The sequence below is a fragment of the Hyaena hyaena genome, unplaced genomic scaffold, assembly GCF_003009895.1.
Source record: "Hyaena hyaena isolate Hyena2069 unplaced genomic scaffold, ASM300989v1 scaffold_267, whole genome shotgun sequence".
Taxonomy (NCBI): domain Eukaryota; kingdom Metazoa; phylum Chordata; class Mammalia; order Carnivora; family Hyaenidae; genus Hyaena; species Hyaena hyaena.
In genome coordinates this window covers 1,182,349-1,194,580 of record NW_024080903.1, presented here as the reverse complement: position 1 = coordinate 1,194,580, position 12,232 = coordinate 1,182,349, and the positions used below count along the sequence as shown (strand labels likewise).

The window sequence follows — 12,232 nt, the reverse complement described above, 5'->3', positions numbered from 1 at the left end:
GTGTAACAAACACGTGAAATACAGAAATACTGTTTTTGTTTTCACACCAAGCTTCAGGGACCCAAACACATCTCTGTTTACTAAAGATAACGTTTTAATGTTTCTGTGGGTTTTTCATGTGCTGGGACTTCGGGGGTTTGTGTTCAAATTCATAGAAGGTAGGAAGTGTGGCCCCGGGAACTTCCTTCTTCCCAGCAGGCGTGCAAAGCCCGCAAGTGTTTCTCAGCTGCACAACCTGTGTGGAGTATTCCAGCACTTTCTATCGAAGAATAAGCCACTGTTTTTAAAGTAATTATAAATGATAAGTGCCTAAACACAGTGAAGATATTCCTGTCAAAGGAGAATAACCTTCCACATACTCCTTTAAAATTGAGGAAGGAGAGCAAACCAGGGGAGGAAATGGTGTAAAAACGCCAATTCTGGCCATTTGGACCTGCGAACAGTTCATTATGTTAATGAACCTGACAAGATAGACCATTGTTGGATCTTAGAAGCTAAGTTTCATAATGAATCTGCCTTTTAACTAAAACCTACTTTAAACACTACAATTAGCGAAGGAAAAAATTCAACATAATTTGGATTTCTTATTTGGGGCAAATAATTTAGAATCCCCACCTATATTTTTTAACTTGGGGTTTGTACAAATACAATGTGATCAGTCTTCACCACCAAACTCTGAGTGTGATCAGCACCCCCTCCAAACTACAGGGGAACGCAGGCTCCCGGAGACGGTCTGGACCGGGACGCCCACAGATGAAGACCCAGATACTTCACTATGGACTTGCTGTTCGGGCCACACGTCTTAAGAATGTTCTTAAACAGCAGCAACAAGCGCCTCAACGGACTCTGCCGGAGACACAGCTCCCCTGAGCCACGCTCTTAGAAGCAGTGGGACTTCCAGGCGACGTGCAGAGCGAGGCCACCAACTCTTGATGCGTTCGCGGGAGAGGGGACGCGGAGGAAGTTGTGTAACTCGCTTTGACAGCTCTCCTCATTCCGGTGATTAAGTGTGTACGTTCTGAGCCGGCAGCACGCGATTTTTTAAAAAATGGAAAAATCTGAACGCAGCTCACAATTTATAGAACTTCTAAGGCCCTCTCAGCCTGCCACTGTTTTAGGGCAATTCTATGTCAGATTCACATGCATGCAGCCGTGCTTTAATTAAATTTATATTTGAAACTGGCCTTTGTATTTTAAAAATAAAAGTTATGACATCCATCCTTTAACATGGCTGAGAATGTTTGTCCCAAGGTGCGCCCGTGCCCACGAGCCCGTGTAAGAAGAGGAGGGCGCGAGAGTGCGCGGTCCGTTTCCAAAGCGATTAGAAATGCTTGCTTGCTTGCTTACGGGCGGGGACGGAAACCAGCATGAGAATCGTTACCATTATTGCCAAGGTGATTTATCTTTTGCAACCTGCCTGGTCAAGGACGGAGAGACCTCGGGTTGTGAACAGGCCGGGCGTGAGGCAGGAGCGAGGGCCACAGCAAGGGACGGACCTGCTGACCAGCCGGGCTGGCGACCAGGGCCTTCCCCGCCTGGGCAGCAGGCACATTTGGTCAAGGCTCCTCTTGCCGGGGCCCGGCGGATACGTGCGGCGTCCGCACGCGGGAGAGAACACGGAGTGTTCTGGGAAAGGTCTCCTCGGCTAATGTCAAACGTGTGCCGGCTGTGGCTTCAAGCTGGCGGTGGTGCTTTAACGCTGGGCTGGTCGTCCGGAGCGCGGTCAGGAGGAGGGAACAGAGTAGGGGCTGGAAAATAAAGCTGTTTCAGTTTACAAGAGGGAATGTATAATCAGTTCACAGCCAGCCTCACACTTGCTATTTATACTGAAGATTTTCAGGGTTTTTTATCACTGTTCAAATATGCCGGAGCAAGTTCTATACTGCTCGGTTCTACAGAAGGAAAATAGGTCCCACAGCCTTTTAAGAAAAGCAAGCCTCTAACAAAAGAACAGCTACAATACAAATCTTCAAAATATATGGATTTTTTTTCCCTCTTCTCGCTAATAAAACACATAGGGATTCTTTACGAGAAATGTGTCTATTCTTAGGAACAGATCCTTCGATGTGAAAGGACCCCCCCCCCAAACTGTTTCATTATTCTGTTTTAATTCCTGCTGTTACATAACACGTATCCCGTCTCCACGGTCTGTAAAAGTTCAGAACAGTCTTCTGAGGACTGACGCAGGAGAGCACAGGCCGGGAACTCACACTCGCGATCATCTCCTCAGGCCACAAGTGAGAAGCGCGGCTGCGACAGACTTAAGAATCTCTGAGGTGTAATGCTTCCCTCAAAAATTTCAAACTATGCTTCCTTGCTAGGCTCTTCCGTTTTCTCTTCTCAGGAGTACAGTGCCTTGTAGACAAGCTGACCAATTACACACACAACGTAAATAGGGGCTTTATAATTTTGGCTATCAACCTCAAAGGCTCACGTTTATTCTGCTACACTTTTGCTGCCCACTTTTAATTCTCTGCAATTAACAAAATGAGAAGCAAAACTTGTCCAGTGCAGGGGGGGGTGGGGGTGGGGAAGGGATGTTAACTTTTCCACTTTCAGCGTGAACCAGAAAATGCCACGTGGGTCCTCAGGAAAGGGAAAGGGAAAGGTACTTTCTCCTTTGCCTTTACCACCCCTTAAAAATCCAGAAAGCATTTTTCAAGTTTTCCTAAATTGTTAGGAGACACTTTTTTTCTTGCAAATTAATTCTTTTTAACTCCTTATGATAGCTTTGAATCCCATAAAGAAAGATGAATTATCACATACTGAGCCCAAGCTGTGAAACAGGAGGAGACAAATAGAGACCCCTACTGTGTTTAACAATGTAGAAGAAATTCCAGACGCAATAGAAAAATTTTGTCCTTTTCCCCCGGACCTCCGAGCTTGTGCACACGGAGCCGAGCAGTGGGGGGCGCTCTGGTTATGCCGAACGCCAGCGCTGACCTGCACGCCGCTTCCGTCGGCTCAGTGGCCCACATCTCAAATTTGTTAAGTAACGACCACCTGTGGACAGTCACCAAATGTCTTCTGTTTCAAACATTTGCAGTTTCTAATCTGTGTGGGGAAGCACCAGGGAGGGAAAACACGGTTTCCTTTACGGACGCGCGCAGATGGAAAGCAGCCACGCGCGCGCGCGTGCACACACACACACACACACACACACACACACACACACTGGCGTGAACTCTGCCTGAACGCTGCGCCCGATAAGACGCCTGTTACACTCCCAGGGTCACACAGCAGCCCCTGCCTTCAGATGCTCCGAGCCTGCATGTTGTGAGGGTGCACACGCAGCCGCCAGGCGAACCACGTCACAACCAGAACGTGGCGAGGGGTACAGACGGGCCGTGCGGGGTCACTCCTGGGAAGACGGGGACGCGTCGAGTCAGATCTGACGGCCTATTTCACGGCACGCCTCCCTGAAGCGCTCCACCCCTGCCCTCACCAAACCCACTACACGCAGACACCAGGAAAGGAGCGAGCCCGCCGAGCCGCAGACACACCTGGGTCTACGCAGCCCCCGTGGAGCCCCAGCCCACAGCGTCCAGGGGCAGGCCTCCGAGCCGTCCTGCACCCGGGTCAGGTTATTAAATCACCTCCAGGATCTGTCAGCACCTTACCGCTCTACACACACGCAAAAAATCATCTGGGAAAAGCCGGGGCCCTGGGTCGTCGAGGCCGGCGGCTCTGCACGCCTACGAGGCACACAGCGGAACCCTCAGACGGTGCTGCCTCGAGAAACGGGGCCCAGGGAGCCGGCGGAGTCACAGAGTGTCACGGCACCTGCAGGGTTAATTACACAGTTCGAGACGTAACGGCCGCACAAAAGAAAAGCGTCCTCTCTTCTTGAAGAACTATAAACACTTGTGCTGAACGCGATGGGCATTCGATAAGCGGGCAGCACGGAGCAGGCTCGCGGGTCTCCAGTTAACACTCAGATTCAGTGTTAACACTTAATAGAACAGTGTTGAGTCCTGTTGCCAAGGTCAACAGCACAGATGCACTAATTGTATTATGAGCTTGACATCCAGTGGCCACCCCTGGCAGGGCAAAGCCAGCAAAGGTTAAATCAGCAAGGCCTGTCACGGCGCCTCTAACTACCCACCTTCGGGAGAGCCCGGCCAGGCCCCCACACCCCGCAGCCCTGCCTTCCCCAGGCCCCGGGCCAGGCCTGCGGTGCGGCGGGCGGCGCGGGGAGGGGGCCACGGTGAAGCCGGGGCGGACCCGGCTGCCTGGAGAAGACGGGCCCACGGACTACAAGAGTCAGACACCACGCCGATGCCGTCAGGTCTCCGGTGGACGCTTCCGCCGAGGAGGCCCCCTTTAATTAACAAACAGATCAATCTTCTTCTCTAACATAAACAGAGCCCATCATGTCATTTCATTATTTCAGTTAATATTTTACACTTTGTGTAACATGACGTGGCCTGTTTGTCTGCTTGGAAATCACACTGACAGTTAACTGTATTTTAAGTTCTAAAAGTGTTCAAATTACAAGGGAAAAATCTAAGGACAGAGCTTTTTCTTTTTTTTTTTTTTAACACTATAAGAGTGTATTTAAAGCAATATTAAAGCACTCAATTCTTACACATATTTCACATGAAATGTGTGGTGCTCACCACGTGCTGGGCTCCAGCCTGATGATAGTTTGCTCTTATTCTAGCAACTGGTCTAGAAATCACGTAGGAAAACAAAACCTAACAGAATAAAACCAACTTCCTGTTGTATAAATATTATGCAAAGGGTATCCTTCTTAAATCTGCTTGCCAACATTGAGACAGTGCATAGAACCTTATTAGCAGCGAAGACTTACTTTACTTTAAAACCACCACCACCACCACACAAAACCAAGACACCCTGTGTCAATTCTCACAGTTAAGAACGCTGAACTGCTGATGCTCAGTGCACACAACGGACGCCCTGGCTGGATCTCGCCGACTTCCCCGGAATGTACTCAGAGCCACCTGGAGACTGGGAAAGCCTCTGACAGGTTACGGTGGAAAATGAAATCTGACCCACTTTTGCCGGCCTTTGCCATCATCTTGTATACAAACAGTAATCAGCTTGTCGTCTTCTTTTTCTGGCTCTGAACGGATCTAAAAATACTGGGTTATGCATGTGTTGTGGAAGTTTTAAACACACATACGAAACCTCTCACTGCTACACAATCCCTTCCTTCTCTGGAAGGAGGGAGTTGGCAAGCTTTTCGCTGACCACCCAATTGTGCCTTTTAAAATAGGTTACAGTTTTAAAATGTTATTTTTAAAATAAATATTTGCAAATTCTTCCTCCCCCCCCCCCCTTAGTTACTTTTCACCTTTCATGTTTCAGAGAAAACAATCTGCCTGAACGTTAGAAAGTGGCTTCTGTATGGTTTCCTTTTGGAATGCTGAATTGTAAATGTGGGGGGGGGGGGGTGCTGGGGGCAGTTCGGGAGGCAAACCTTGCAGATACAGATAAAAGAAAAGAGATCTCTTCGCCGAGGGCTGGTGGCCTTCTTCCCCTTAATTTAAACACAGTCTGTGAATACCACTGGTAAATTCTTAAATCGCATGCTGGCCACATTTAAAAAGATTTTTAAGGTAGCCACAGGACTGTAAGTTGGCAGAAAATAAAAACACACTTTGAAACAATTAGTGCTAACAAAGTACAGGATGGCAAATTGTTTTAAATTACAGTGTCCTTTTGTGGTACCCTAAATACATATTTTGTGTCTAATGACAATAAAATCTTTATTAAGTTGTATTTAATACAACAAAGGACAGCAGTGTCACACTTTTAAAAGTTCTTGGTAGGGGCATACGTGCCTTTCCGGCAGAAGTCTTAATTAATTTCTTGTTAGAAGAAAAACATTCAGCTGGCTCAAAAGATTTCATTATTGATGGCATACATTTAACTGAATTCTGGAGCTGCATCACATTCAGAAACAGGAATGAAATGATTTGCCATTTCAGAAGACAGTTCTTACAGGGAATGTGAACTCTCAGGCATCCTTGAAATAAAATTTTACAGCAGGGTAACTTTAGAACTTACCATTGGCCATCACTACTTTTTTCTCATTTTAGATATGTTATCATATTTCATTTCTGCCATGATAAGCTTTGGGGAACACTGGGGCTTTTCTGGATTGCTACCATTTCATTGCCTAAAAATCCAAAGCCTAAGAAACAGTCGTATTTCCTTTTTTAAGGAATAAGCTCTTTGTACTGTAAATTAATATGACTGCATGGTCGCCCTCCCCCTTCTTGAACTAAGAATTCTGCATCTGTTTGTTTTTCCCGGCATTATCGATAACCTTCCATTTTACTTCGTGCATCTACTGTTCTCATTAATATGTCACGCCCAAAGTAATACAAAAAAACTATTTACTTTGTTTCTACCACGCAGCAAACTAACTTAGCTCTCTCATAACTTCACCCACGGTCTGTTTATTTCCACGGCATTTAACAAAATTAAAATTTCGAGGATTATCTGATTCATGTTGGGAGCAAGGGAGTTTTCACAAGCATTGCTCTTAAAAAAATATTTTCGTTATCTTACTAATGACGATCACGACAGAGTAACACGTCCAAAAGCATTCCTTGAGTGAGCAGAGAACAGACTATCTTTTATACTCCACGAACAATCAGCTTCAGAATAATTAAATCAGAAAGAAGTATTTTTTAAACAGTTTGCCTAAAGTACCCTTAAAACAATCCAGGAAACACACCACTTGAGCAGGCTCAGCCCCAGACAGGCTATTTCTGGCCTGTTGCAAAATATGACCAGGAACTGTGGCAACATCTTGACTACAATTCCCAACGACTGTGAAAAACACAAGCCTGACCAACTTTAATCCGACGACGGATGAAAAAATGCGAGCCCGCTTCACCACTAAATAAATTCGGTAACGAGAAGAATTCAAAAGCGAACTTGTAAATAATTTACTCCATCCTAGGTTTTCAAATACAGGCTACACATCCCTCAACATGTTTACACTATTAGGCTCGCCACACTCTCATTTCTGACGTGAAATTAAAAATGAATAGCAGTGCCTCCGCTTAATTGTTAAATACAAGGGGTTTTACTCTATTAATTAAAATATGCTTTAATAAAAGGAGACGTTGCACATTTTGATAAGGACCCTACAAAGCGGAGAAGTATTTACATTGTTGCATTTTGGGGCGGCTGTGAAAGCCCAGTTTAAGCTATTCACGAGGCACAATAATAAAGCTTTAAAATTCCTCACTGGGATGCAATGTAGTTCTTTTGAAGGAAAGACTGTCTTTCTCATTCGGCAGAAATAAATCCATTCATTTGATCATGTAGTCATTGAGGCCAATACAAAACAAACCAAGTGTGAGAAATTCTATGTGATGAAGTAAACAAAACAAAAAAAAATCCATTTCCATGACAAAAAGATTCTTTGTCCTTAATCTACCCACCATATGCAAGCGTTTCTTTTTAGCATATCTGCTGCTCTAATCTCGGGTGACGGGGCTGCAGACGGGGCTCCCCACCTCCACGGCCACAAAAAGACCCGAACGAGGCCGCTCGTTTTCTTTAATTCATTAGTTCCCGCCGCGCCGGGCCGTTTTCCGCCTCCCGACGCGGACCCGCAGCCGTTTCGCCAAACTTTCCACCACCGCCCGATAAACTTTTAACTCCTTTTGTTTCCGTGCACACGGCCCGGGTCCCACGGTGCAAGGACGCGTCTCTGCGTCGGAGCCACTTGCACCGCGTTCACCAAGAGTTGGGCCGCCCTGGTCCCGCAGGAGCCGGGCTCCGCGCCCCTTGCGCGCCCTGGGGACCCCCGGATACCCCCGGCCGGCGCCCCCCGCTCTCCAGGCTCCGGCTCCCGCGGCTCGTGCCTGGTACCGGGCCGCCGCCAGGCCGCGGCGACAACGGGCGAGGCCGGGTCCCCCCGCGCGCAGGGACCACCCCCAGGCCGCGGCGGGGTCGCCCGGCTTCATTCCCGCGGCGGCCACGAGGAAGGCCGGGCGGCACCGGCTTCCCAGCCGCCTCGGGCCGGGCCCCGGGACCCCGCAGGCTCCGCGGTCCACGGCGCCCAAGGGGCCGCCGGCGGGGCCGGCCTGGGGGGCGGGCCGGGGGTCGGGGTCGGCGGCCCAGCTCCGTGCGCGCACCGCCCCGGGGCCGGGCTCCGAACAAAGCTGCCCGGGCAGCGGCCTCCCCGGCCCGCGTCCGGCGGGAGGTGAGCCCGGGACGCGTCGCCGCCGCCGCCGCCGCCGCCGCCGCGCTGGCCCGGGGGTCGCGCGGTCGCCGAGGTCGGGCCCGGCGTCCGTGCCCGCGGAGCCCCGGGGGCGGCGCGGGGTCTGCGGCGCGGGCCCCCTCCCGCCCCGGGCAGCTCCGGCCCCCCAGCCGGCCCGAGCCCCGCTGCGCCCGCGAGCCGCGCCCCAACAGCCGAGCCAAGTTTACTTGCCCGCAACTCCGCGCCGCGCGCTCCGGGGAGGACCCGCGTCCCCGCGGCCGGGCTGCCGGGGCCGAGCGCGGCGCACCGGCTCCGCGGCCAGCGGCGCCCCCGGCCCGCGGCGTCCCGTGCCCGGCCCCCCGCCGGCCCGACCCCCGCGGCCCCTCACCGTGCTCGGGAGCCCCGTCCGGCGGCGGCAGCTCCTCGTCCGACTTGAGGTGCTGGGGCTTGGCCTGCTTGCGCCGAGACATGCTGCTAGCGGCGCGCGGGCCCCGAGCGGGGCATCGGCGTCAGCGGGGCGGCCGGCGGGGACGGCGCGGGGCGCGGGGCGCGGGGCGCGGGCGGCGGCGGCTGCGCGGGCCGCGCATGGGGCTGAGCAATTAGGCTGGTGAATAATGCATGGCCATTAGCGGCGGGCCGCGCCGATTGGCCGGCCTCCAGCGGACTCGGCGGCCTATGCAAATGAGGCCGCGCTCGCAATTAGCGGCCGCGCGGGGCGAGGGGCGCCTGCGGGAGCCGGCGCGGCGGCGCTCACATCGCTGCCCCGGCGCGGCCGCTCCTCGGGGCGCGGGGCGCGGGGCGCGGCGGCCGCGCTGCCCGGGGCGCAGGCGGCAAACTTTGGCGGCGTCCGCGCGGCGCCGTCTCCGCCGGCGCGCCGGGCTCGCCCCTTTATAGAGCGTCTGCGCCGCCGCCCGCGCCCCGCGCGCGCCCCCCCGCCGCCCGGCCGCCCCTCCCGGAGCGAGCGGCCGCGGGCAGGGCTCCGGCCCGGCGCCTTTGTCTCGCCGGCCCGCTCGGGCGCCGCGCCGCCTGCGCTCCGGGCGCGCGGGGCCGGCCGGCCGGCTCGGCTCCTCGGCGGCGGGTCTCGCTGGGCGCGCCGGCCGCGCTCAGGCTCAGGTGCCCCCGTCTGCGGAGCGGCTCTCCTCCCCGGGCTCGCGTCCCCGCCGCGGGCTCCGCCGGCGCCCGGCCGGCTCGGAGGCTCGCGGCCGGAGCGGAGCGGAGCGCGCACGCCGGGGTGGCGGGACTTCGGCAAGACCAACTTTCCGGTTCGGAAGCGGCGCGGGCCGCGCGGCTCCTCCCCTCCCCTCCCCCCCCCCCCCCCCCCCCGGGCCCCTCCGCCTCGGAGCGCCCGCCCCGCCTGCCGGGCCTCCCCGCCGCCACCGGCTCCTGAAATGCGAGGGGAGGGAGGGGACGGCGGGGCCGCGGTGTCACCCTCCCCCCACACCCCCCCCTTCCCGACGGGGGCCGGGCCGGGGCGTCTGCGGAGAGGGCGGAGGGCACCAGGTGCCCCGAGCCGCGAGACTCAAAGTTCCGAGGCCACGGAAGTCCCGCGCGCGGCCCGCTGCGTTCCAGGACTTTCGGGGGTGACTTGCGGTGGGAGGTGGGCGCAGGTGACAGGGTCGCGCGCGTGGGGCCCGGGCCCGCACCCTAGGGCGGCCGGCGCGGCGCGCTCCCGCACACCCGCCCACCCTTCGCCCGCGCTCACACGCACGCGCCCTCGCGCCGCGCGCGCACCCCGCGTCCCCGCGCACACGCGCCCTCGCGCCCTCCCGTGAGCGCACTCGCGCGTGTCCTCCGTCCCCGAGCGGCCGCCTGGATGTGCCCCAGGCCCCGGCGCCGCCGCGCCCGCCTTGCCCCCGGCCCCAGTTTGTCTTTTTTCATTTCCTAAATTTCTGATTTTTGTCCTCACGAGTGGCCCTGTGTGGTGCGGAGCGTCGGCACAGATGGCCCCCCTGGGCCGTGCGCGGGGGGGCGGGAAGCGGCGACTCGCCAGCCCGGGGCGCCCGGAGGCCGCGGCTCCTCGCGTGGCCGGGGGTGGGGCTCTGCTTGGCTGCGGGAGCCCCCTCCCCTCCCCGGGACCGACCCCGACCCTGCGCTGCTCGCCCAGCTCTCCGCAGGCTTCTTTCCCGTTCTAGAATCTTCTCGCTTCCCAGCCTGCGTTCTCTCGCCCGACTCTAATTGTGTAAGTTTCACGAAGCAACAGCTTTGGGCTCCAGGAAAGCGCAGGGAAACCGTACGGAGGAAGGAGGCGCGGGTCGGAATCGGCTCCAAACGGCCCCCGCCGCCACAGTGGCCACCCCTTCCGACAACCCCAAAACCAAAACCAAAAATACCCCTTTAAGGTTGGTTTTGGTTTTTTTGCTTTTTAGTGGCGGGCATATTCATGTGGGCGATTTTGGTTTTGAAAAGAAAAAAAAGCAAATAAAAGATGTTTGAAGTCTAGGGCGCCCCCCCCCCCCGCTCTCACGGCCAAGCTGTGGGGGGAGGTGTCCTAGCCGCCACCCCGTGAACTTTGGCAAACGCTTCCAGCACTTTGGGTCGGTTCTCGCATCCGGCGCAGAGGCGCCCGGCAGTGAAGTTTGCCGCCTGCAGCCCGGGCTCCGGGCGAGCGGGGCCGGGACTCCGCGGCGGCAAAGGGGGGGGGGTGGGGGGCGTGTGTCGGCGGGGGCGGGGGGGCCGCTGTGGCGGATGGAAGTTTCTGGCAGATTCGCAGGACCGGCCAGAGTTGAGGGAAGTTGCAGAGCCGCCGCAGAAAGGTAGATTTCGGTGACGTCTTCCCAGAAGAGGAAAACGCACAACAGTCCTCGGTGGGTCGGACCCCCGGTTAAAGACGCACTGCTATTTGTGACCTGGCTAATTTTCTCTTTCTTTCCGGCTTTTTAAAAATCCACACTCTAAGCAGCAGCAGCTCTCGCAGGTTCCCGCCGCGCCCGAAGCCTTCGGAGGAAGCCGAGCCCGGCCGGCCCGCAGCCTCCTGGCCCCGCAGCTCGCTCTGCCTCCTGGGGCGGCTTTGCGCGCGCCGACCCCCACCTTTTTTGTCCGTCCCCCCCCCCCCCCCAGCCCCCCCCCCCCCCCACTGGCAGGATTTCCTCAGGTCTTCCTGGGACTTCCAAACGCAACTGCTTAATTTTGTCCACTTGTTCTGCATTTTCTACGAGGTGTGGTCCTGGAGAGGATCTTCCAGGTCCCTCCAGTGGAGGCACATCCGAGACCCGGCCCTTTATGTGTCCGAAGCTGCCCTCGCATCGCGGAGGCGTCGTGCTGGGCTTGGCGTGCGGAGCCGCGGCGCCGCGGTGGACGCGGGACCCGGAGCCCCGCCGCCCGCCTCGCCCGCCCCGGGTGCCCGCCCGGCGCGCAGGGCGCAGGGCGCAGGGGCCGGGCCAGCCCGCAGGCTGCACGCCGCCTCCGCGCGCCCTGCTCCGGGATTTCGTTGAGAAAACCGAGCAGTGGACGAAAGGGTTGGGGAGGGTGTGAAACGGGAACCTTCGCGAATTTCTCGCCGGGGATAAAACGGTGCAGATCTGTGGCTCACCCTTTTGAACACCGACTGGGGGAAACAGGATCAATGGGTTTTTTTAAAGGTCCAAAGCAAAAGGCGCATTACCTCACTTACCTGCTCTGCCTTCCTGGCTGCCTGCCCTCCACTGAGATCTTAAACTTTTCTTTAATGGTTTTTATTCAGTGCGGCAAGTTTTAATGGAAGCACATGCATCTTAAGCTTGAGTCACAACAGTAGATTTATTGCGAGGTGACAGCGTGTCAACAGCATATTTTCAGAGATGAGCGACAGGATTATCCGCCAGTCGCGCCTGGATTAAGGGCAACCACAGAAATGTGCGCCCGAGGTGCGGACACTGCTCCTGGGGCCGAACACACACGCTCACGGTCACATGACCGCTGCCCATTAAAATATTGCAATACCTAAGTACTCCTGCAAAAACAAAAGTTGCCTTTCTTCTCTGTAATTAAATCTAATTTGTTAATTGTCTTTCCTCTTGCAATGTTGTTTTCATCTTATGAGGCGACGTGTTATTTTGTCTTCTTAAA

General features: G+C 55.6%; 1 protein-coding gene across 1 annotated transcript in view; it reads right to left on the bottom strand.

Annotated features, from left to right (window-relative positions):
• Positions 1 to 8,658, bottom strand: part of SALL3 (spalt like transcription factor 3) — a 17,174-nt gene extending 8,516 nt beyond the window's left edge. Inside the window, exon 1 of the mRNA XM_039245831.1 lies at positions 8,577 to 8,658. Coding sequence (XP_039101762.1) covers positions 8,577 to 8,658 — 82 coding nt within the window. The remainder of the gene's footprint in view (positions 1 to 8,576) is intronic.
• Between the last annotated feature and the right edge of the window lie 3,574 nt (positions 8,659 to 12,232).